The sequence below is a fragment of the Haliotis asinina genome, chromosome 5, assembly GCF_037392515.1.
Source record: "Haliotis asinina isolate JCU_RB_2024 chromosome 5, JCU_Hal_asi_v2, whole genome shotgun sequence".
In the NCBI taxonomy this organism is placed as follows: domain Eukaryota; kingdom Metazoa; phylum Mollusca; class Gastropoda; order Lepetellida; family Haliotidae; genus Haliotis; species Haliotis asinina.
The window spans coordinates 29,000,140-29,028,011 of NC_090284.1; the positions used below are offsets into that span (position 1 = coordinate 29,000,140).

General features: G+C 41.8%; 1 protein-coding gene across 1 annotated transcript in view; it reads right to left on the reverse strand.

Moving 5' to 3' along the window:
* LOC137283502 (SH2 domain-containing protein 4B-like) overlaps positions 1 to 27,872 on the reverse strand; it is a 267,928-nt gene that overhangs the window by 66,931 nt on the left and 173,125 nt on the right. The window contains exons 5-6 of the mRNA XM_067815036.1: positions 15,095 to 15,184; positions 12,338 to 12,452 (exon numbers count right to left, since the gene is read on the reverse strand). Of these exons, the coding sequence (XP_067671137.1) occupies positions 12,338 to 12,452; positions 15,095 to 15,184 (205 nt within the window). The remainder of the gene's footprint in view (positions 1 to 12,337; positions 12,453 to 15,094; positions 15,185 to 27,872) is intronic.

Here is a 27,872-nt window from a genome sequence, read left to right on the forward strand (position 1 = left end):
GGGATGCACGTTATATTACCATCGATTTTCGCGATGGCCTGCATGATCAAGTGTGAGTCGTACCCTCTCAAGTTGTGAAAGACAACAGGGATGTTTATTGTCTTAGGGTTGATTTTAAGCTTGAGGTTGCACGCGCTGTGAGCGGCGCCTCTATACTTACCAGTTATGTGGCAGTGATCTCTCACCGAATCACCGTTAAGTGGTGAGTCACACACGTGACAGTTAGTGCTACTAGCGTGAGCTAGCCTGTCGACTCGGGTCATACGCATGGGAGCGATTTTATACAATGCATTCCTAATAATTTTTTCTTCCTCCTGCAAACACTTTAGAAACCTTTCAGCCGCGTCAGGGCCCCTATACACTACCGGAGCTTTCGTTTCCCCATCACAACGGACGACAATGTATCCAAACGAACAGGCTTTATGCTCTTGTGTTTTGTGGGTGAAGGGAGCCTCGCCGGCGGCACCACTGGGGGAATCCCCACCCACAACTAAGGCTTCGAAGTCGGCGTATATGATATAAGGCACAGACATTTGGTTCTTGTGGTTACTGAATTTTAGGATATTATCACCTTCCTTAGGCATGTCGACTCGTATGGCCGTCTGCCCCACACCTTGACAATCATCCCGGTGGGATTCTAATAAATCAGCTCGTGTGAAGCCATGTAGGCATCGTTCACAGAAGTGGGTCTTTTCTCTGTGTGCCGATTGGTCATACAACAGCCTGCTAAAGTGTTTTATCCATGTGTAGTGATACTTATCACCTCGCTGGATCATGAATATATTGATAACTTGGCGATCCTTCACCGGGCTGACCCTGTGTACTATTGTTGTGTTACCTTCGTGCCCAAAGACATTTATAGCCAGATTATTCTGTTTTTCTACTTTAGTGATCTGGGATATGGGGGTGGGTTCATCTATACCATCCCAGTTGAGCCCATCATCTTGGGGATAGCTAGAAAGCCTATCTGAATGAGTGTCAGCTGGAAATAAGGCTGACCTGATAGCTAACCTCAGGCAATCGTTTCCTCTATTCTTAACGTTTACTATGGCATGTTTGTTCCTATAGTAGGGAGGCAAGGCTAGGTATGACCCGCCTCTGAACGGCACGTAGTTAGCTATGTCTAGATAGACATTATCGATTTTATCTACAGCCCACCCGGACCCCAAGTGTGTGTAGCGTTCTAGGTTTTCTCGTATCTGCTGAAAACTGGTATCGATTGATGTGTCAATGGTCTCTGTGTGTGTGACGACCTCTTGTTTACCTCGGAAGTAAGGCTGAACATACTCAGTGGTCCCTGTGGGACCCCCAACCTGCTTATCGAGCGACATTTTCACTGTGATCTGAAACTTGATACTTCCTAGGTTATTTAGTTCCTGGTTGACCTTATCAGCTATCAGAGGCTTGATATCTGTAATGTCTATGTTTCTATCAACGTGCATGCGCCAACCTCTCAAATAGTTGCCTACAGCGCGCTCAGTGCGCACGAACTGTAGGTCAATAGCTCTATTCTGTCGTAATAATTCTACAAGCTGTGGTTTTCTCATACGAGAATACCCACCTAAACCCAAATCGTGTGCCTCGGCTTTCAGTTGTTTTACAGTGGGAGGTTTTGCTACGGGGGCATGTGATAACAATGCGGTTAACCCGGCTCTCCCCAGGTTTGAATAACCAGTGTATCCAAGCTGTTTCGCTTGAGCTTTTAATTGTGTTACCGTAGGAGGGGCTTCTAAACCTAGTAATCTCAACAATGCTGACTTCCACATTCGAGAATACCCGATCACACCTCTCTGTTTTGCGACCCGCTTCAGCTCGCGCACAGTAGTCATAGTGTTTACACCTAAGAGAACCAATGTCTAATTGGTTCACAGTAACATTTAATTGGAGTCTACCTTGAGCAGTTGCCTACGTTCTTTTATGTAGCCCTTTTTATTCTCGTAGATGAGTTGATGTCTGACTACGTTCGCTCCGTGAGCTTTACATAGACAGTAGTGCCCTTTAACCCCGATACCACACACAGAACACGTGTAGTTAGGACTTCCCATATGGAAACAACAGAACCCCTGATTCCTGCATTTCCTACCACAGGCCTCGGTCTTCCCCATAAGTATGTATTCGCATCGGTATGGAGCGGGTCTCATGTTTACTTATATAGGTATTTTAATTTAATTGCTTCGCAACCAACGCAGTAGCTGCTATACCCAACACTATGAAGACCAGTTCACGATTCATTTGTCCCTTGGATGGTGTGTAGTACTGAGCGAGTGTGGGTTTATTGAGCGGTTCCAATCGTTTACCAGTTAGTAGGTAGTATTCTTTCATTGCTTCATCGACATCGTTGAATGTTTGAACGGCATGGTTTTCACGCGTGAGTTGTTCGTTAATAAAATCGATCCTCTGGAGGCGTTTTTTAGCGTACTCGGCCTGTGCCCTTTGTAATTTCTCAGTAGCGAGATCGTCCTTTCCTTTCTTCCTGTATTGCGTGATCATCTCGTAGTTTCGAGAAGAGGAAATTACTCCCGGAAAATGCCAGGGCATTCACTAACGCCCCACCGGCCATCATAGCTATCGTGGCCATCCTATATTTATTTCATTATATTTTCAGGTATTATCCCTTGTTTTACTAGGATGTCTTTTGTGGCCATCGCCATACCAAGGTTCATTATGAGCATACCCATATCCTGCAGGTTGAAATCTAGCTTGATAGTTGGTTGTTTAAGCACCATTTTAGTCAACCGAGCGTACCCTACGGCTAGACTGGCGACCACTGTGGCGTGGTATGCGTCGTTGACGAACGTTTTCCCCTCAGACATTATGTATATGATATAAAATATTAAAATTATAACATGATATGCGGGTCGACTGTGGGGGTGGGGCGCTCACTGTTGGGTGGTGGTTCACTGTGGGAGGGTACCCCCACGTATAACCATGTTATAACCACGGCAGCAGTTACGCCTACAGCCAACAACAGTCGGGTTGGGTTGGCTACTTTATGTTGGTTACACCACCGTTTTTTACCGGCAGCTACTCTCTTAGGATTCTTCTGCCTGGTTACTGTAGGGGGTACCACCACTGGGGGTTCCTGTGAAGGGGTCACTGTTGGGGGTGTGGGGGGTTCCCCCACTTCCCTCAGTACCTCCACTGGGGTCTCCTGTGCAGCATCCATCTATACTATTATTATTATTCTTTCTCTCAAATTGACAATACTTTGCCCTGATAATCGCCGCCGTCACTGGAGCCAACAACATACCATATTTGTGATACAGCTCGCAGCTAATAGAGCTCACAGCGTGTTCGATAAAAGGGTCTTTATCTAGGTCCTCCCACAGGTAAAGTCGGCGCTCTGGTGGAATGGGAAGGAAGTATGACACAATACCGGTGTATATCTGGGTCATAGCCGATCCTATTGTCTTTGTCATTTCTGCTCCGAGCCGGGACTCGTATCTAGCGTACAGCTTATCGATTTCTTCGGCTGACATTTTGTGAATTTTATCCGGAGTGTAGTCTCCAAAGTAATGTTTGGCTTTGCCGCCAACAGCCAACGCCACCAGTTTCTCTCGCTTATCATCAGTGGGGCCTGCCGGCGGCGTGGGGGTACCCCCCAACTGTTCGAGCAATTCCTCACACTCCATCTTATAATATAACAAGTAAGATTTAGTTTTAACTATATAATACCCGATGCAGACAAAACACAGAGAAATGAAGGTTAAGTTGCACACGACAAACACTTGAAATATCATAGCTATATGCTTAGCATTTGCTTAGCTTTGCTTAGCTTTACTTAGCTTTACTTAGCTTTGCTTAGCACACTCTATATGCTACTGGTTGGTCGGTCTTGAGCACGAGCTTAGCGTGTTTAGTTTCAGCGAGCTGTTTCTTCACCCGTTCCCGTTCTAATTTGCTCATCACATCATTCTCTCTCAAACACTCCTCGAACGAATCCCTGTCCTTGCAGTGAAATAAGGCCACCCATCGCGTCTGCTCCCTGAGGTCTTTCAACACCGAGTTGAACTTCTGCGTTAGCACCCAGACGCTGTGATTTGCATGCCGGCCGGAGAAGGCCAGGTACGATAGCATGTCTCTCTTTTTTGTTATCTCGCGATTAGCGCTGCAGTCGTCCAGTATGAACAGCGTCGGTTCCCCTTTAAATTTCTCGTGAAGAGCTTTCAACCAGTCCTGCAGGCGCGTTCCAGGGTCGATTTTGTGTACGTCCGGGTCCGTCATCACCCAAGGTCGCTCGTACGTTTTATTCATGCTCAGAGTAGGGCACATGATAACGATGTTATCGAACACATCCTTGTAGTAACCCTCCAACATATCCAACACGAAAACGGTCTTCCCACAGCCAGTCTGCCCGCACACTATGGCGCAGTGTGGGTCAGTGGGTAGTTGTGGGTACCCCCGGGGTGTGTGGGGGTACCCCCGGGGTGTGTGGGGGTCTCCCCCACTAGTAGATGGCTTGCACAAATCTCCCATTGTCTATATTAAGTTGCGCGTCCATAATAACGTACAGATATAATTTCAACTTACCAGCGGGTTGAGCCTTCTTAGTAATCTGGATGGTTATCCCTTCGCTGCCATTATCTATACGGCGCACTTATAACTACCGTGCAGTTTATCATCATCCGTGGATCGCATGTCCAACCATAGGGCGTACTTGGTGGTCAGGTATTCACCGATCTGCACGGAGCCGAGGTCCAGGTCCTTTGTTATATAATCCCCCACTGGTAGCTTTTTTATCTCATCCCACTGCTGGTGTGGTCTCATACCATGACTGAACAGCTGGTTTGGCACGCCCTCGATGGTCACTTCCACCTTTTCAATCTCGGGGTTGAAAAACTTCTCGCTGTCCCTCCGGAATGGATCGTAATACTCCACGGGGATGACCAGGATACCTTTCATCGATCGCGCCGGCACGTTCAGGTTGATATTCCACACAGTGTCGCTCTTATCTCGCACGACTGATCTATGCCTCAGTACGCGATCGTACAGGATAGCCATCTTCCCAGAGTACTGGCTTCGAACCTGCCTGGCCAGCTCCGGGCTAGTGACCATGTCGAACTCCAGAGAGATGTTGTCTATGGTATAAAAGGCCTCATCACCGCTCGGCGTACGCACTACTTTATTATAGTCGTTAAACGTGAGCTCGTATTCGAGCCTATCACCCAGCGCGGCCTGGTAAAACGGTGCGTGTCCCGTGAGCAACTCGAAGTCGAGCGGCACGCAGAATCGATTCCCGTATGCTCGAGCGATGGCCTTTTCACCGTCCGATAGTTTGTCTTGCTGGTCTTGCGTGAAGACATACCCTATGCGCGCCCGGGTTGATTTGCTGATGCCCTGGTACACATCATTGACTCGTTCACCCTCGCTTTTCCAGAGATCCCTGTAAACACGTCGCTGTCGTCGATGCTCAGCACCTCGTTACCGCTGATCTTGACGGTCGTTTTCTTGATGATGGCTCGACCCACGTTCCGCACTAGCTCGCGTTTGTCGTTGTCGGAGGTCAACGTGATATTGAACGCCAGTCGAACAGTGCCTGGTACAATGAGGTCATTCTCACCAAGGTTTGGAAATCTAACCAGCAGAGTTTGATTCTGGTCTATCTTGCTGGGATTGTTGGTGATGGTCACCGACTGGCGCACGGCTCTGGCTCCTAATGGCTCTCTCAATCTTCTGAAAGGATCTAATTTTCTGCCGTACATTGTTATATATAAACGAAATATATTTTTAATACTAAATAATGGATGAAGACATACCTATGAATGATATGTGGGACGATAGTGCCCAGGCATTCAATGATGACCAGGAGACCTCATTCAGTACTGGCCTACAGCCGGCTGTCGACGAAGTTGAAGATATAAACAAGCAGGAGATCTCATTTACCACACTCGTGAAGGGCGCCGTCGACAATTATTACAACGCAGTTGAAAAGAGAGACAAAATCAAGCCGTGGGTAAGGGACTATTCCAAGTTTACCCTCGATAGCAAGGGTAAGCTGTGTTTTTTATATAATAACCAGGAGATCGATCTCGCGAATCAACGCACGAGAAAACCGCTTGCCTTAGCAACACTGAGCGGTCGACATGGACCTGACTTTGTCCGCGAACTAGGTTTCACAGAGTACGGTGGCGCGCGACCTGAGATTCCTCCGAAGGCCCGTCAAGATCTGGAAGGCATCAGGGACGCCACATCGGTTCAAAACATGACTTATGATATTGAAAAGGTGTTGGACGACTACAAGAACAAGCCCTTCCCGGGCCTCGAAATTACCTTTCGGGAACTGAAGGGGTTGGACCTGTTGATGCAAACCATTCGTGGTCAGCTCTGGAAAAGCACGGCCAAAATGAGTGAGATAGACGACCGCATCGCCTACGAAAAGAAAAAACTCGGTGAAACTGAGGACGAGTCTATGAAAGCCACCATCGAGGAACGAATACGTAATTTGGAAGAAGAAAGGCAGACCTGGTTGGAGACAGCGTCCGGCTACAAAGAAAAGCTTCGATCCCAGACCAACCGTGTGGGGGAAACCATCAATCAAGTCCTCTACCGAGACACCACGTTAGCAGACAGGATTCGGATATTGTTCCGGGAGCAAGGGATCACCATCGCCAGCATTCTGACTGCATTGGGTTTCATCATATCAACCCTGGTGGTGTCACTGACAGGGGGTACCCCTGTGGGGTCTGCCGGCAGCGGAACTCCAAGTGGCGGTGGGGGTGTTAAACACTGGATAAAAAAACTCGGGGAAGGCCTAGCTAAACTGGCTGGTAAAGCCGCCGATGCCCTTCCCGGCATCCTGGGTAGCATCGTCTCGTGGTTGTAGAGCGCTCTGGCTAAAACTGCCACGTGGCTCAGTCAAAACCTGTGGGCAGCCATCGTCGCCGTGGCGGGTCTGGTGTACGTAGCGGCTAAGAAATCTTTAACCAAATAAGTCCCAAAGCTACCCCACCAACCACCAGGGCCGTTTTACTATCAATATGTTGCTGAGCCTGCATATGAGGGTGTGTGGGGGGTACCCCCACATGAACTTTAGACTCCGGGGGTGACGTCACTATACCCGTTTCACGTGGTGGGATGTGTGGGATATAGGTGGTGTTAATATCGGGGTTGATACCCAACTTTTGATCCTTCGTTATAACCCACCACTTTTTTTACTCTCAGTTGCATATCACTCGGAGCCATGTACAGCCCCACGCCGAACACGTAATTGACTTTCGATCTGGCGTATTCTAACACGTTTTGGTAACGGTCGATGGCCCGCGGGAGATCAACTGGAGAATTGATAGCATCCTCAACGTTGGCAACGAACTGTGTCTGAGCGTCGAAAGCAGTTCCCTTACCGATGATGTTGGAACGCGTCATCGACTGCGCACCCAACAGCGCCCACACGTACGTTCGAATCGAGTCGTTCAACCTGACTACCCCGGCACGAGTGAATCCTTTCGACGTATCCAGCATGAACATTTTCCACCCGTCTGCGGTTGACTGCTCCACTTTCTGGATTGTGAAAGCAACACCACCTTCAAAGTCCATACGATCATCCCTCCATTCATTACTCGACAAAGCAAAGTCCTGCCTAAGTATACTTGGTTTCACTAAATCATCACTTGCATCTTTCACTGGTTTTGGTCCATATTTGGTAGGTTTAGGAACAATATCATCCAATGCATGGAAAAAATTCTCAGTACTAAACATTTTTCGTTTCATAAAGTTTGTTAGTAAATCTTTCTTAAATGCTTTTACTGAGAGCCCATCGCTGTAAGGAATACCCAACCCGTGGTTCAGCCCCGGCAAACGCCAATCCGTCTTCGGGTTTATTTCGAATTCATTGCAAATACGTTCGTAGACCCGTCTATCGTACGGGTTGTTTGTTGCGTCCCACGCTTTGTCCTGTGGGAGGGGGGCGCTGATCTCTTTAAGGATACGTCTGACCTGGTAGTACACGTGGAACTTGAACACAGACTGACTCAGCGGTCCACGCCGAGTGTCAGTCAATGTCACACCACACCCTGTTGTAGCGCACCACACGGCAAAGTTTAATTGATTCTGCCAGAACTGCATAGGGTTGTTGAACCAAGCGTGGACTGCCTTGATGTTAGTCACCGAAAGCTTATACTTATCGAACACATCTAAAAGCTGGGCATTGAAATACAACTCAGGAGCAACCACGATCTTCATGGGGGAGAAATCTACGTCCAGTTTAGGGTAAAACAACATTTTAAAACTCTTATATTATGAGCATATATACTCTAACATGTACATAACACTTCCAGGAATAACGAGCGGTGAGGCCGTTCAGCTGACGCACGCGATCGATAACACGTCAGGTCAACTCGAAGTCGCACTCTGCGATATCACCTACCTACCGCAATGGACTAACATCAACCTCAGCAACAATAAGCTGTTCGTCAGTGGAACTCGCAGTCAGATAACTGACGGCTACTACAGCGTGTGCTCTCTAAACGACGAGGTCTTCAAACCCCTGGGAGCTGAACTCAAGATGAACGACTCAAACGGCACAGTGGTGTTAATCAACAACGGAAGAACCTCATTGAGACTCGGCCGACCATTAGCGAGGATACTCGGTATGTCTCCTGACGAGATAAAACCAACAACAACCGTCACAGGCACGAAGTTACCCGATCTAGTACCGTACAGAGAGCTGTACATTCATCTCAGTCAGGTGAGCACAACGTACAACATTCAAGGAGGTCACCCTTCCACTATACTGAGAGCAGTGCCGGTGAAAACTGAGAAATACAACGACGGAAGAACCGAGTCGTTTTCACCACGGCAGTATAAGAGATTAACCCAGGGCAACATACCTGAGCTGACAATATCGGTGTTAGATATAAATCATAATCCTGTAAATATAGGATACCTCAGCTTAACGCTTCATGTAAAATGACCAGCGCACAAGGGCCCGGAGTGAAAAAATGCGTCAATATCGGGATCTCCGACCTCGGAGACACGCGCGGTTTCGACGCTCCCGGAGTAGATGGTACATCGTACGCATTTCAACTGAAAAACAACATTTACAAACGCGTTGAAGTCACCTCCGGTGGAGCCCTAAGTGATATAGTAGATACCGCAAGAGCAAAAGTCAACACTAAGTACGCCCTTGTCAACACCGGTAATAACTGGATAATATACCCATCGTTCGGGGGTAAACTGTTCGACTTAGACGATGTTGAGAGCACTACCATCGTCCAAAACAAACCATATATGCTCGTCTTCACCGAAGATGACAAGTGGGTGTTGTTACCCGATAACGACGACTGGTTTCTCAATATTAGACTCGTCTCTCCCTACGTGTTCACAGATAACAAAGACAACCACCTAAACAAAGTCGTGAACAATGGAACCCTGCTCGTGGCTTACGTCCCAACTCAGAGACGTAGCGTAGTCGTCAGCCCACTCGACACTATGGCAGCCCACATGCTAACGAGTAAACCGGCCATACAAAACGTGAAATTGCAGTTGGTGTCTGAATTCGAAGGCGTGGTCACTATACTAGAGAGTCTACCGGCAAACTCAACACTGATCATCAAAGTCTACCTAGGGGAACCATCGGGGAATGATGTTGAGATCGTGAAGGGGATCAAACTCGGGTGGGTGAAACGACACCAGTATCAAGTTTGCAACGTTTACGTGCGGGTGGGTTCCAACTCCAACACCAGTCTGCAGGGGGTCAACGTGATCGTGGAAAACAATATATCACTAACCAATATCTTCCTACCTACCAACATACACTTCATGGGTATGAAGTTCACCCCTGAACTATTATCAAAAAACCAGTTGGAAATTATATCGTAATAGTATAATAATGGCCAGTCATCGTCCCAACACTACGCTTAACGACCTAGGAGATACGGAGGGATTCGATCAGCCTGGTGAGGAAGACACCTTATATATCCTGCACTTCAAAGACAACGTGTACAGACGGGTGTCGTTATCAGATTTTAAAGAGCCTAAATGGCTGATCAACTTAACACTCACCTCACCTTATATCACAGTAGACGTAAATACGTGGTATATCACTAAGATTAGGAACAACGGTATCTGGCCCGGGGATTTCATTCCGGAGAAGGAATTAGTATACATGATATCTACTAGTAACGAAAAAAGGGGGTTAAGTTCTGGATCAAAAAATAAATTAACATTTAGCAATAATACTTTTAGCGTATATCTTATTAATAGAATATTAGTCCCTTTCACACTCATCATAGAAGTCTTCTTTGGTTTAGACAATGAAAACACCTCAAGAGTACACCAATTTTTACCCGGGATGTCAATACACTGGTATGATGAACACAGAAGCAAATATTGTCGTATTGTTATACAACAGGATACCCCCACGGGTCCTATAAACCGCTTAATAAGCCTCAGTGGGGTTTTTATTACAACAGGAAAGTCTATTAGCCTCTCACCTATTACCCTGAGTAGTAATCTAGAACTTGTAGACTTCAAATACATTGATAGAGTATTAACTGAACCCCAATTAAAATATCTTTCATAATATATATTATAGGATGGGTCTGTACCCAGTCGTAGAGGAAGTAGCGAAGACGTTGGAAACCGTAGATGGGTTCCGCTTGAGGCAGTTATGTGATGTGAAACGTCAACTAGAACAAGACCGTGACACGCGGAAAGAACTATGTAAGAAGTACAATAGAGCTTTCAATATCGTGGACGGGGCTGACACTACCCTTATGGCAACCAGCATGGGACTAGGGGCGGCAGGCGTTGGGTTGTTGGCTACCATCGTGGCTGCACCTATAGTGCTAGGTTTTGAAATAACAGCTGGGGTGGCAGGGTTGGCAGGATTGGCGCTTAAGTTAGTATCACGCAGACTTCATCGTAAGGCATTGAAACACGACGAGATCAGGGTTCTGGCCGAAGCAAAGCTGAACACAGTGAGTGAGCGTATTTCCACGGCACTCTCTGATAGTAAGATCTCAGAAGAGGAGTTTCGTTCAATCCTCTCTGAACTCACAAAATATAACGGAATGAAACAAGATATTCGATCCAAGTCTCGTAAGTCTGCTATCAGCGAGGACGAGAAAAAAAAGTACATAGAACAGGGGATACAAAAAGCCCAGCAAGCCTTTATTATGAACACCAAAGAGATCGTAGGCGGTTCACGTTAAACTGTTTCATCGATATAAACGTGACATAGGCACAGTAATTACCGCCAACTTTTTTGTAGTAGGGGTAATAGTAGCAAGAGCTAAGGACCCAACCAAAGCCTTATTTAGTAAATAAGGCTTTGTAGAGACTTTTCTTGAAAGTGGTCCAGAACCCCCATTGTATATACTACTAGCATGATTCATTTAAAGACTATCAATTCTACCTCACATTCATAAAATTTGCGAACACATTACATTTTTCTCCTAATTCCAAAACCACCAAAAGGCACCAGTACACCACCAGACCAATCAACGTGCCAAGTTTTGGTCCAGAAATAGTGAACATTTTTATAGTTCTCCTCAGGAAAAGAGGAGTCAAAGTTGCACTTGTTGCCAAAAATATTTTATTTAGAATTCCAAAACTACCAAAAGGCACCAGTACACCACTAGATCTGTCTGTGCAAAGTTTGTTGAAGAAATAGTGAGCAGTTTTGAAGTTCTGCTCCAGAAAAGACAAATGTGCACGGACTGAGTGCATTTTAATAAGCCCTGCAAAACATGTTACAGGGGATAATTATTTGATATCATAATTATTCCAACAAAGAAGACCCGTGTGAATATATAAAAGATTTAATGTGTGATCAGTGAGTGAGTGAGTTAATATTCAACTTCACATCGGCAATATCTCAGCCATATCGTGACGAGTGTGATCAGTGCCAAAATGGGGAATTTATTGATGTGATGTAATAGGGCTTGGTTATTCAGGGAAATCAAAAGTTTATTTAACTTACCCTTTACAATTCAAGTGAGCTTGTCTATCCATTGTTTATCTTAAACTTCTTGTATCAGAGTGAGTGAGTGAGCTTAGTTTTACGCCGCACTCAGCAATATTCCAGCTATATGGTGGCAGTCTGTAAATAATCGAGTCTGGACCACACAATCCAGTGATCAAAAACATGAGCATCGATCTGTGCAATTGGGAACCAATGACATATGTCAACCTAATCAGTGAGCCTGACCACACGATCCCATCATCGCCTCCTACGACAAGCAGAGTCGTCTTTTATGGCAAGCATGGGTTGCTGAAGGCCTATTCTACCCCAGGACTTTCACGGGGTCTCTTGTATCAGAAACCACTTGATAACTCAGTTCTCAAAAGTTCAGTGACTAAGAACTATGAGAGAGTTTCAAATGCAAATCATAAATACCTTTAATTCTTCCAACTTTTTCTTCTCTTGCATAATTTTCTCATCTTGTAGTTTCTGAGCCAGTTGTTGGGATTCTTTTAAACTTTGATATAATTCTGCTTCTTGTTGTTTGCGTCTGCATGACAAATCAACATTCTCAACAACAAATAAAAAAATAGAAATGCTGTTATAACCAAAGCATGATTTGAGATGGAGGTGTAGAAATACACAATATCACACAAAGATCCATGTTCTATAGGCAAAACATTTCCTAGCCCCATATTTACTTCACATACACCATAGAGACAGAGGTGTAGAAATACACAATATCACACAAAGACCCATGTTCTATAGACAAAACAATTCCTAGCCCCATATTTACTTCACATACACCATAGAGACAGAGGTGTAGAAATACACAATATCACACAAAGATCCATGTTCTATAGGCAAAACATTTCCTAGCCCCATATTTACTTCACATACACCATAGAGACAGAGGTGTAGAAATACACAATATCACACAAAGATCCATGTTCTATAGGCAAAACATTTCCTAGCCCCATATTTACTTCACATACACCATAGAGACAGAGGTGTAGAAATACACAATATCACACAAAGACCCATGTTCTATAGACAAAACAATTCCTAGCCCCATATTTACTTCACATACACCATAGAGACAGAGGTGTAGCAATACATGATATCATACACAGACAGACATTATATCAGCAAAACAATTCCTAGCCCAATATTTACTTCACATTTTCCATTTTTGCAGGTGACCCACAACCCTCAATCATTTGTTTTTACATTGCAGGCAGACATTACTGGCTAGGGGACACTGAAAACATTCTGCTATAAATATCAAAATGAAGAATTCTAGAGAATCTGTTTAAGCCATTCAAAAGGGTATAAAAACACAGAAAGGTAATCCCAGACAAGGAAGACCTTCAACTGCTACAATTAAAGAAAATGTTGATAAAGATATATTAGAAAAATGTAACTGTGCATAACATTAAATTGCATGAAAAAAGTTATTAGAAAAGTTGTAGAAATAACCCTAAAAAAACATGTAGCAAAGCGCTTTCCATGACAACTGGTGTCACATAATACACTTTAGGCATGCTTTTTGGCACCTGTTTACACACCTGATATTGAAAATTGGACAACGGTTAATTACTCTATAGCCTCTGAAATATGTTGCGGAAAACCTGTAAATTTCACCCTAAACTGTACATACGTCATTCCAAAGCATACTGAGAATCAGTGTCTCCACGCCTTGGGTATGGTGGAGACTCAAATGGGCCAAAATATAGTGGCAAGACATGGTGTCCATCGAAATATGATTTCATCTTTATGGAGACATTTTCAAAATAATGGGAACAAGCGAGATTTAACTCGCACTGGCCATCCACTCATGATGTCATGTCAGCATGACAACCACATTCAGTCCATCCATCTCAGAAATCGATTCTAGACTGACAGTTGGACTGCTCAGACCATTCCTGACTTATGTCCAATCAGTTCCAGGACTGTACAGAACTGACGGAGGAAGCCCAGACTGTCTGCAATAAATCCAGTTTTGCTCCATTGTCACTGACAGGCATGTCTTGTCTGGTGCAAACAGTATGGTACAGGAGATAACATTGGGATGGTGTTTTGCTCACTGACGAGTGAGATTTCTTCTGGACAATGAAGGCAGGGCAAGGTGTTCAGGTGGTGAGAGCTTCATGTTTCAGCAAGATAATACCCGTCCACATGTTACACATATTGTGACGAATTTCCAGAGACAGCAGAACATTCCAGTACTCCACTGAGCAGCTGTTACTCTAGACCTGTTTGTTACTGAGCAAGCTTGGGATGAAATGGATCATGTCATGGTGGACACATAGATACTCAATTCGTGAACTAATTTTTGACAGATGCATTCTTCAAGGGCATGCCATGATGCCTATGATCAGATCACACAGAAATTGATATACATGTAATCCTCTCATCTGTTTAACAGTAATTAAGGAAAACACCACAGATCACATTATTGATTATCTTTTTGCAAAAAGAAAATGGCCTAACATGAAATGATGCACAGTTACATTAGTCCAGAAGTGTACTGTATGAGGGTATATGTATGATTTACAACATGTCACCTGGCCAGTACTCAGCTATTTTCCATGAGAGAATTGAGAACATTTTGAGGTGAAGTGAAAATTAACAGCATCAAAATGCAATGAACTAGCGAAAATAACTGACAAGATCCTCCAAACATTACTTATTTTTATTATGAATATGCCAAACAGATATCTACATTTAGCCATCTTATATACGTTGTGGTGCCTGCAGAGATTGTGTACATATTTGTGGCAACACACCATGTTGTGATTCAATAGCCAGCCTGCATCTCAAATGAAAAGCATGAGTTACCAACCCTGTTGAATTGTTACACAGTCCTTATACACAAGCAACTTACCACGTTCACACAGCATTATTTCAACTTTCATGTTATCAACAGTGTCTTATTTGAAACACTGCCAGTGCATGTACAACTATATTGTGTTGTTTTGAGATGGTGTTCAAGGACACATTCTCCATTTTTTCTTTTTCTTATTTTTTAAAATGTAAGGAAAATGGTGGTTTCATTTTCATCCCTTTAGATTTGTTTTGGGTAATCTTTACGGTTACTTGCCAATGGGCTATTCAGATCAACATCTTTGTATCTATGAAATAACTGATATGGACAAAAATCTGCCTGAACCCTGTACTATTTCTCCTCACCTTATCAATAATTCTGTTTCCTCTCTCTGTTTCTCCAACTTCCGTTTTTCTTCTTCAAGCTGCCTCTTCCAATTGTCTTCTTCTTTCTTTCTGTAAAATGGGTATGTCATTCTTATGAACAGTAAGTATAACATACTTACATCTTCCACTTTGATGGCCTCATGAAGTAAAAAGGCAGTTGATACATCAATTTCTGCTCTTCAAACAAGAGTCATCAGAAGATGACATTTTCCCCCAGCCTCCACATGTTTGAAAGGACTAATCATCTGACAGTTACTCATTGTTTATTTAGACTGACTTTGAGTTGTTTCCATGGAATTAATGGAAATTATAAATGCCATATATCTGTAACCAGCAAAATCACAATTTCAAGATCTCCCTCATATATCTGCCAAGATCTGTTGAAAGATATGAAATGTTTTTCACATTGTGCTCTGGGAACGAAGCCCATCCATACATTTTGAGCCCAAAACGTTTCCATGGATACCGAGAAAATGATAAATCACAAAAACCTGTAGATACCAAAAGCACCACTCTGAGGTCTGCCACAAATATCTACCAAGTTTTACTGACAGATATTTAGAAGTTTTAGAGTTCTGCTCCAGAAACAAAACACACCTCTCACTTTTGAGACAAAGTCCAAAACGTTTCCATGGAGACCAAGAAAACAATAAATCACAAAAACCTGTAAATACCAAAAGGCACCACTATAGGTTCAGATTGATATATCTACTAAGTTTTGCAGAAAAATATTGAATGGTTTTGGAGTTCTGCTCTGGAAACGAAGCCCACCCCACCATAAAACTAACACCAGCCACAACCATAGGCTGAGCTTACTATATCTATCAAGTTTGGTCTAAAAATATTGAACGGTTTCTGAGTTATGCTCCAGAAACAAAATGAATATGGACGGACAGAAGAGGCATCGACTATAAAAAAGAATATTCACTGAAATGACCTAAACAGTGCACGATGCTAAAAAGTGTCTACTTGATCGGGTATCTTACAGAACAAAGATCTCCAAAAATGTCATAACAATATTTAATCTTGTATTTTTTTTCTCCCTACAAGTAAAAAATACTCACATAGCACTCTTAAAAACTCTTGTTCTCATGTAAACATATCTGAAACAAGTTTCCAGCTTCATGGATATCCCAACACAAGACTAATTGTTAGCCATAAACATTGTGTGAACAACAAGAGTCATCAGAAGATGACATATCCCCCCTGCCCCCACATATTTGAAAGGACAAATCATCTGACAGTTACTTAATCTCTTTGTTTTGCACAAAAATATGCTCCTGAAACGAAGCCCATCCCTCCATTTTGAGATTAAGTCCGAAACATTTCCATGGCAACCAAGAAAAGAATAAATCACACAAACTTGTACATAGCCAAAGGCACCACTATAGGTTCAGATTGATATATCTACCAAGGATTGCAGAAAAATATTTAATGGTTTTTGAGTTCTGCTCCGGAAACGAAGCCCATACCTCCATTTTGAGACTAAGTCTAAAATGTTTCCATGGAAACCGAGAAAAAAATAAATCACAAAAAAAATGTACATAGCAAAAGAGTAGTACTATTAATGGTGGTTTGGGGCCATATATTATATAAGTCTTATACTTATCAATAACATGGATTTAGACGCCCCATCTTCACAAATTCCATGACACAGACACAACCTGTCTGCCTTCACACAAACCCAAAGTGGGGGTTGCCTCCACTGTGGGCTGGCCTATTCACTAGACTAAACAAATGTCTAAATCTGAATCGATCGATACTGGCTGGCTGAGAGGTGGGTCACACAGTGTGAGTGCGATCGATCCATAAAGTGACAACCAATTAGAGAAATGATTCACATATACAGTAATATTCGTTTATAACGAACTTACAGGGACTGTTGTTTTCAGTTCGTTGTAAGCGAAGTTCGTTCTAAGCGAATCGGGAATGTTCGTGAATATTCGGAAATTACCAAGAATCGTCACCACGCCACTGATTTCAGACAAGATCATGTTCACACGGAAAATAAAATAAGACAAAACCAACGAACATATAATTGTCATGGATCATTCATTTCATCATCGATCATGTATTTTATTATGCATCTGTAACAAAATCGGTAATTTTAGTTTGAACACGAGCAGACATTTGAATAGATTCCAGAGCTTGCATACAATCATTAATGTTATCAAAGACGGACAACGGCACATTTGGTCTTGACAAGAAAAAGTCTCTTACATGTTTTAAACATGTTGCTGCCTCTGCTGTCGTCTTCACTTCCATTTCTGCCACTGTCTCACTGTCATCTTCATCACTATCAACTGTTTCATTGTCTTTCTTCACGGCCGTAACTATATCTTCATCTGTAAGTAGTTCTTCAGCAGCACTGGAAGCTGTGACGTCAGCCAATCATCAACTGACTTGGTGTCAACAGACGAGCTTTCTCCGTGTGTCATGGCTGAACATATCCCTCGTCGCTTCTTAAATCTCTCTAACCACGACTGATTGGCCTTGAAATCTGTATGTCCAAGTTTGACACTAAACTCGTCAGCTTTTGCAAGAAGTATCGGGCCGCTTAGTGGAATATTCTCACTCCGCACAGACTTAAACCATTCAAACAGAGCTTTCTCAACATCTTCAAAATTGGAAACTCGAATTCTCTTCCGACTGCTTCCATATTCTGCTGACTGCAACTTTGAGATGATCGCCTCCTTGTCTTTAAGTATGGTGCTTAATGTGGACTTGGGAATTTTAAATTCTGCTGCAATGTCAGTCTTAGATTTTCCGCCTGCATCTACAGCTTGGATGATCTGGTATTTTGTGTCGAGATCTAGAGCTTTACGTTTCCGTGACAAGCCTTCCATGCTGACTTGAGAGAATGACTTCCCAGATCGCTATTTATGCCTTGACAATGTCAACAAGATTAACAAGATTAAATATATAATAAAAGTTCACAGGTAAGTTTATTTTAGTATCCCTTTGACCCCATGTGAGGAAGCCTGTTTGTTTTCACAAGCTAATTGGTGACACGTGAGATGACATGCGAGTGGATTCGGATCAGCTGTTCGTTGTAAACACATCAATCAACGCGTGAAATAGCACAGAGGGACCCGTCAATTTGTTCGTTGTAACAGATAATTCGTACTATCAGTGTTCGGTGTATACGGTAGTTAATTCATAACAATATACAGGAAATCAGTCGGGACTTCTGAATTTGTTCGTTGTAACCGGCAATTTGTTGTAAGCGTGTACGTTATAAGTGAACTTTACTGTAGTATGAACCCTTTGACATGACTACACTGCATGAGTTGAAGAAGCGTGCGAGTGAAACTGGTATGCAGGGTTATTCCAGTATGAGAAAGTCTGAATTGTTAACTTTATTTGGGGTAAAATATAAAACCACCCCTACTATGAAAGAACTAATCAGGGAAGTGCACGAGCGTGGAATGAGAGGCTATTCTCACATGAGGAAATCTGAGCTCATTGAATGACTAAAGGAACAAACTCCAAAGAATTATAATTTACGCCTACAGAGCATGCTATAGGATAATATTCGAGAGGTTGGAAGATGGAAGTTCAAAGAAACATAAACTTTGGGGATATAAAACAACTGGTATTTCATAGAGTCGCTGAGTACCTGAAGGATTTAAGAGGTGTTAAATTTCAACTCACATTAAAGATGACACTCGAGAAACAACAGGCGGATGGTGCTACTGAATACTCTGTTGTTTACTTCAGTTTACTTCTGTCTTCCAGTTATCATGGAATAATAATTTATACAAGAATTCATTTATTACCACTACAAGCATTATACATTAGGATTCAGATATTAAGAAAATATACACATAGCATATTAATTTCATCATGATCAGTAGTAGCTTAGAGGAAGACACCAGCTTAAAGCAAGAACTAATTTCATAGATCTACAACTCCACAAGGGTTTAAAATTACAAGTGCATTGTTTAAAGATGTTTGTACATAAATCCTAGCCTGAGATATTCAAAATGCCACGGTTAGACAAACCGTTCATTAAGACAAAAGCTGAGTCTAGACAGTTTAATGAGCATCTTTGAAAAAAACATATCACTAGTACAACAGTGTGACAACATTTTTAATTAAGCTCATTAAGCCATGGCCCAGTGAAGCACATCTATTGTAATCCAAGCTATTATAACTGACATATTAAAACAGGCTTGGATAGAACTAGCCCATGCATACAGTAAATGTTCTAGTAGGATTAATGCCACTTAAGATAGGATGAATAGGATTAAGAGCACTCCCCTCTGCCTGGTTATTCCAGTAGGTCACACCCCGCTCTGTATATTCAGTATTTCATTGGTTATTATAGGATGCCCCCATTTTGTATCTTTTAACGAGCCACAACCTTTCTATTGTTTTAAGTTTAGTTAAATAGTCCCCAACTGCATTTGTCCATCAGAAGGGTTTAGACTTCCAACTTAGACCAACTCTAGCCCTCAGCCCAGAGGGTTATACCGACTCTCTGTGGCCACCCTTGTTATTCTATTTCTTGTTAATAAAATTGTAATTAGCTTCTTGTCACTTCGGACTCTTTGCTGAGTTAATCCCCCCAAGCAGACCAGCACACAGGTTAGATAAGGGATTTCACAAGTACACTCATTTGGACCCAAGACCCTCATCATCACGTTACACTAATAGGGGGTTTTGTTGGGTGGTTGATTTGATTAATATCATCTACCAGGATATAGCAAACTATAAACCATTGACAGGTGGATCATACTTACCCATCCCTAAACATTTTGCTGCCAAACACTCTATAGTTAACGTTGTAAATCATGGTGATTATTGTGACAGGGTATCAGTAAGAGTCGCTAAGTTTCCAACTAAAAACCACCCCAACAGACTTTCCAGCTACCCGGTAGATGATGGTATTATTTGGGATGGTATAGATGAACCAACCCCTATCTCTCAGTGGTCAAAAGTAGAAAAACAGAACCCAGACTTAGCTGTAAATATATATGGGCATGAGGGTAACACATTAATAATACACAGGTTTAGTCCTTTATTAAATCAGGAGGGTCGTCGAACAATTAATCTATTTCTAGTGCAGGAGGGTGAAAAATATCATTATACAACTAAACAACATTTCAGTCGGTTGGTGTAGTCAGTCCAAACACGGGGGGAAGATACACTTTTGTGAAAGGTGCCCTCACAGGTTTTCTAGGGCTGATCTACTCAATTCACACAGGGATGACTGTCTAGGTGTAGGGGAGACAGCCATATAGGTAGATATGCTGACTAAAAACAACAATATCTTGAAATTTATCAACCACAAAAATCAGTGAGTGAGTGAGTTAAAATTTAATGTCACATCGGCAATATTTCAGCCATATCGTGACGGGAACGGAACATTAAAATGGAATATATGAGTATTATAACAATCAGTCGACGAAGGACAGTAAAACAACTAGAACATCACAGAAATGAATATAAAACTAGTAGCTATGCCTAAAACAATTTATCTATAGAGGACAATACAATATAAAACCGGGCTATAGATTGCCAACAACTGAAGGTAGATCACCATACTAGGGACCATGGGGACTTACAGTACTTTTGCTACCTGCATGGACCCTAGCCGGATTTATATCATCCCCTCAGCCATCAGCAATTTCGGAAATCTAGCCATACAATAAAAATACACTTATACCACCATTAAAAACGTGGAAATTTAGAATTTACTTTGTATGTTTGTGGACTTACGTACCCTCTCAGGAGGACAATAATTTTACAATACTTCAACCCCCTTTGAGGGTACAGCCACCAACAATTCAAGTTACTAATTCAAACTACCAGTCATTAAAATACATCTATTTACAGAAACCTATTATTCAAAATTCAACCAAAAAATCAATTTCTTTTAAAAAACCTATAATTAAATGAGAATTAACGCTGGTAAAAAGATCCTTAATTGTTTTAACTGTAAAATACTTATCCCTTGTGATGGAGAATTCAATACAGTCAAGCAGAATATGCTTGACCGTGACTCTCTCATCACAAGGGATACAAAATGGAGGATCTTTACCTTTTAACAGGTACGCATGAGTGTATCTAGTGTGGCCAACACGACATCGTCGCAAAATAATCTCTTCAAATCTGGACTGACAACCCAAGTGGGTATAGCCAATGTAAGGTTTTGTCTCATGTAATTTATTGATACCCACTTGGGTGTCCCACTTCTTTTGCATCAGATCACAGATATAAGATCTAATGGTTGCTTTGTAATCACTATAAGGAATAAGAAGTGGTGTCACAGATTTGTTGAGTGCTGCTTTAGCAGCAAGGTCAGCCAATGTGTTACCAGAAATGCCTACATGGCTGGGTAACCAACAAAAGATGATGTCGTATTGGCCAGTAGCAAGATCATTATACAATTCAATAATTTCTATTAAAAGTGGATCTTTGCAAGAAATATTTTTAATAGCCTGAAGGCAAGAAAGAGAATCGGAATAGATTATATATTGTTTACGTTTCGGGTCTCTTTGAATATATTTGAGAGCTGTTAATATGGCGTTAGCGTCTGCTGTAAAAATAGAACTATTATCTGGCAATCTAGAAGATATTGTTCTGGATCCAATGACAGTGGCACAAGCCACTGCGCCACCGTCCTTGGACCCATCTGTAAATAAGGGTTTGTAATTGCTATATTTATGCTTTAATTGATGATATTCTTGTTTATATTGTAAGTCATTTGTTTCTGATTTTTTAAAAGATGTTAATGTTAGGTCAACTTGTGGCCTAACCAACTGCCAAGGAGAAGAAAGAAGACGGGAAGGCGATATACTTTCCAGCTCAATACCGGCAGAAGAAATAAATGGTTTAAATCTGTGCCCAAGAGGTGGAACAAGAGAAGACTTTTTGTTATACAAATCCTCATAAAGGGGATTGAACACACAGTTATAGGCAGGGTTAGATTCATTAGAATATAATTTAGTAATGTATTGTAAAGACAATTTTATATGACGTTGAGTAAGATATGGTTCATCGGCCTCAACGTAGAGACTATCAATAGGTGAAGTTCTGAAAGACCCAAGGCAAAGTCTTAAGCCTTGATGGTGCACAGAATCAAGAAGTTTAAGGTTGCTGTTGCAGGCTCCACCATATACGATGGAACCATAATCGAGTTTCGAACGTACGAGTGATCGATACAGGTGTAAGAGGGTTGCTTGATCCCCTCCCCACTTTTAGTTGGAAACAACTTTCAACAAGTCAAGAGCCTTCAAGCATTTAGTTTGAAGGGACTTGATATGAGGCAGAAATGTTAAATGGGAGTCAAAGATTAGGCCCAAGAACTTGGCCTCCTTTACAACTTTGATGGGAGTGCCATCTAGAGATAGTTCAGGGTCCTTATGTGGTTTATATTTTCTGCAAAAATGTATACAGTTAGTTTTGGATTTAGAAAATATAAAGCCGTTTTCAAGACACCATTTATTTATTTTGTTTAAACAAAACTGCAGTTGCCATTCAATAGTATGCATATTTTTCCCACGACAAGAAATATTAAAATCATCCACAAATAACGATCCATCAATTGAATCGTTTAAAACTTTTGATAAACTGTTTATCTTTATGCTAAAAAGTGTGACAGACAAAATACTGCCTTGTGGAACACCCTGATCCTGATTGTAATGATCAGACAGGGTAGAACCCACTCGAACTTGAAACTGAGTGAGTGAGTGAGTTTAGTTTTACGTCGCACTTAGCAATATTCCAGCTATATGGTGACGGTCTGTAAATAATCGAGTGTGGACCAGACAATCCAGTGATCAACAACATGAGCATCGATCTGCTCAATGGGGAACCGATGACATGTGTCAACCAAGTCAGCTAGTCTGACCGCCCGATCCCGTTAGTCGCCTCTTACGACAAGCATAGTCACCTTTTATGGCAACTTGAAACTGTCTGTCATTTAAAAAATTTGCTATAAATTGAGGTAAACGACCTCACAAGCCGAAGTCATGTAGGTCTCTTAAAATACCATATTTCCAGGTTGTGTCATATGCTTTTTCTAGATCAAAAAAGATAGACACAGCATGTTGTTTATTAATTAGTGCATTTTTAACAAATGATTCTAAATGCACTAAGTGATCGACAGTACTTCTGTTTTTACGGAAACCACACTGTATATCAGTTATAAGGTTATTTGTTTCCAAGTACCAAACTAGTCGATTATTTATCATGCGTTCCATGGTCTTGCAAACACAGCTAGTTAATGAAATCGGACGATAATTGGATGGATCCGTATGATCACATCCAGGTTTAGGTATGGGTACTACTATGGCGTCACGCCATGAGGGAGGAAAGTTACCCGATGTCCAAATATCATCAAAAATATTGAGAAGAGTTTTTAGGCAGGATTCTGGTAAGTGCTTCAGGAGTTGATAATGTATGTTATCAGCTCCAGTAGCAGTGTCATGAGCTTGATCAAGAGCAGTATGGAGTTCATGAATAGAAAACGTTTCATTATAATCTTCCCCATTATCAGAATTGAAATTAATAGTTTTCTTTTCTTCTTGTTTTTGATATTGCTGGAATTTTGGTACATAGTTTGAAGAGGAAGAGTGTTTAGCAAGGGTTTCACCTAGTTTATTAGCAATATCTGATTTATCAGTAAGCAATTGATCTCCATGTTTGAGATGACAGACAGTAGATTTAGTACCTTTACCTTTGATTTTCTGGACCATGTTCCATACCTTGGACATGGGTGTCCGAGAATTTATTTTGGACACATAATTTTGCCAAGAATGGCGTTTGTTTTGTTTAAAAGTACGCCGTGCTTTAGCATTTAAAATTTTAAATTTATTTAAATTATGTACCATAGGATGGCGACGGAAATAATGTTCTGCCTTTTTCCTTGCCTTCCTAGCTTGTTTGCACTCATCGTTGAACCATGGTTTTCTTATGTGTGGAACTACAGAGGAATTTGGTATACACTCATCAGCTATGGAATTCAGTTCATCAGAAAAACATTTAATAGCATCAGGAACGTCAATAAAAAGTTTGGGTTTAAGTTTTTCAGAACACAGTGTTTCATATAAAGTCCAGTTAGCCTTTGTAAAATTCCGCCTTGATGATGGAGGAACATCAGATGGAGTTACAGCTTTTAATATAGTAGGAAAATGGTCACTTCCACAGAGGTCATCGTTGACTGACCATTCAAATTCATTTAATAGTTCTGAATTTGTAAGTGACAAGTCGAGAGCAGAATAAGTCCCTGTACCAGGGTGTAAATATGTGTTGGAACCATCATTTTAAATACATAAATCATTGTCAGAACAAAAGTCCTCCAACAATTTACCTCTAGTGTTTGTATTTACACTACCCCAGGGTGGGTTGTGGCCATTTAAATCTCCCATTATAATACAGGGCTTCGGGAGCTGATCATATAGAGCTTGAAGATCGGTTTTGGCAAAAGCCGAAGATGGTGAAATATAAAGAGAGCATAGCGTAAACGCTACATGTAAAGTAATTCTCACTGCAACAGCCTGCATATTAGTATTAAGTGAAACAGGGCTTTGAATAACGTTTTGTTTGACTAGAATGGATGATCCGCCAGTGGCCCTATCACCCAGAGGTGAAAAACAATGATATGCATTAAAATGACGAAGGTCAAATGCATCTGTTTGTTTTAAATATGTCTCTTGGAGACATAACGCTGAAGGTGTGAAATCTTGGACTAATAGCTGTAATTCATGTAAATTAGTCCTCAATCCTCTGCAGTTCCACTGTACAATATTATTGGAATAAACTATCTTTTGGGTTTTTTTTTTTGGGATCTACCCCGCACTCTTTTGGAGGGCGATAAGCTATGTGCCCTAGAATGGACGTTTTCAGAAACGTCCATATCTCCAAGAGACCCATATTTATTAAACAATTGAATTTTATTTTGTGACCTCTGCCACTTTGTTGTTTTGAAGCATCAGACTTAGGTTTGGGTTTAGTTTTAACAATTTGTTGTCTATCAGCTGTTGAATGAGACTCAGAGCGTGACTGTGAAGATGACTTATGATCACCCCTAACGAGGAAACGTGGCCAATACTCAATCGATAGAGACGGTCTATGAGAAGTATCAACGGGATCAATTTCAAGTGAACGTTTGGTTTTTTTTGGGGGTATTTCATAAGCTATGATTGGTGTCATATGGTTCATCATCCAAGCTCCCCACCCACCACGGAGTATCACAAGGACAATGCTAAAGCAAGCGGGCCTCCAGCTTGCAGCACCAAGGATACCCGGATGATATACTCCAGCAGAAGAATTAAGAGATTAATAATTCTACCAGATTGGCCCATGAGCCACTGCCTTCTGGCATAGGACTCTTGGCAAATTACAGAACAACATACTTCAAATTCAAAATGTTTTAGATTATAAAGCCAAGTCCAAATTTACAACGATTCCAAATGATATATGTGCATTGATAAATATAATAAAATACCCCATGCACAGGGCTTGGCATGACCAGCCGATTGGTCGAACCGGGCCTATTCGACCACCCGTTTAGGCGAAGTCAGGGCCGAAGTGGTGTATTGAGCAACAGGAACACGGTTGCAAGCTCCTATTGCCCTCAACCACCAGGATCCCCTCCTCCGCTGACACAGGGCTGCAACCCACGGCAAACGGGTTGGTGGACCAATTATCCCCCCGGGTCCACTACGGGGATGTCGGCGAGCTCTTGGCATTACCCAGCACCCACCATGAGGAGGTGGCTCGCCACGGGTGCCCATAAAAATCAGATGCCAGTACCATACATTAACTATGCCGACTTCGAAGCTATCATTAAACCAATCGATACTGTGGCTCCATCCCCTGATAAAAGTTTCATGCAAAAAAATAAAAAACACGAGGCTTGTGGGTTTGTATATGTGGTCGTTCATTGTGATGGCCAAACTAATCTTCCTGTCATTTATAGAGGCCCAGACACGGCTGGGAAATTTCTCAAGCGTTTACAACATGAGGAGGAGGAGATCAAGGGAAAATTATGCAACATAACACCAATGTGAATGACCCAAGCAGATCATGTGGCTCACATCAAAAGCACACATTGTCATGTATGCTGTAAATCTCTGAATGGTGATTCAGTGCGAAACCACTGTCACATGACTGGGAAATACATAGGTGAGCCTCACAATGAGTGTAATCTGAAGTTGAGAATAGACCCTAAGCCTATTCATATCCCGGTGGTGTTTCACAATTTACAAGGGTATGATTCACACTTGATTATGCAAGCTATTTCAAAGGTAGAAGGCAACATATCCTGTATCCAAACAATATGGAGAGATAAATCCTTTTCGCTAAATGGGTTGAGATTCATAGATAGCGTTCAGTTTCTGTTGTCGTCTCTAGACATTTTGGTCAAGGCATATAACCCAGACGACTAAGCTATAACTAATCGATATAAAGAAGAGAAAAGTACAGCTTTGCTGCTACGTAAGGGTATTTAACCATATGAACATATGGACAACTGGTCTAAGTTTAATGAGACAGAGTTACCTCCCACTGACCGCTTCTATGCTTCTTTCAAGCTGTCAGATGTGTCTGTCTCACAAGACAATTATAAACACACGAAAAATTTATGGGAACAATTAGGCTGTAAAAATCTAGGTGATTACCACGATTCATATTTGAAAACGGATGTGTTGTTGCTGGCAGATATGTTTGAGATATTCAGAAAAACGTGTTCGAAACAATATGGTTTGGAACCCGCATGGTAGTTAGAATTATTCAGAGATTATGATGTGCATCTGTTTGTTGAAAAAGGGTTACGTGGTGGTATTTCTGTGGTATTGAAACGTTATGCTAAAGCAAACAACAAGTATGTGGAAGGTTATAACCCTAATAAATCTACAAACCCTCTACTCTACCTCGATGCTAACATCCTGTACGGCTGAGCTATGAGTCAATATCTACCAACAGGTGGGTTTCAATTTGTGCCTGAGAGTAATTTTCAATCTGTAATAAACACTGGGGGTGTGGGGGTATCCCCCACTTCTAATAAGGTTTATATCCTAAAAGTGGAGTCACAGTACCCCGTGCAATTACATCAATCTCATAACAGCTAATCACTCGCTCCTGAACGTTTGAAGGTTAAACGCGACTGGATGTCTGAGTACCAACATAACCTGATGAATGGACCACTAGCAAATGTAGAAAAACTGGTACCGAATTTGATGAAAAAAACAAAATATATCATTCACTATCGTAATTTACAGCTGTATCTATCACTGGGTATAAGCTTACTAAAGTACATAGAATAATTAAGTCCAATCAAAGCCCATGGATGGAACCCTACATCAGGATGAACACAGACATGCGAAAGCTGGCCACTAATGACTTTGAGAAAAACCTGTATAAAATCATGAACAACATCGTATTCGGTAAAACAATGGAGAATTTACGAAAACGTGTTAACGTGAAGCTAGTCAGGCGAACGAGGAAGACAAGCTCAGGAAACTGATAGCCAGCCCGGCGTACAATAGAAGTACTATATTTGATGATGACTTGGCGGCCATACGTGTAAAAAAGAGCCATATTAAACTTAATCGACCGGTCTATGTTGGCGTGAGTATTGTAGATCTATCCAATTCCGGATGTATGACTTCTACTACAATGAGCTCAAGAAACAATACGGTGATAGGTGTGAGGTGTTGTACACGGATACGGATTCTCTGCTGATGGAGATTCAAACCAAGGATGTGTACAAGGATATGAAATCCAATATACACATGTACGACGCCAG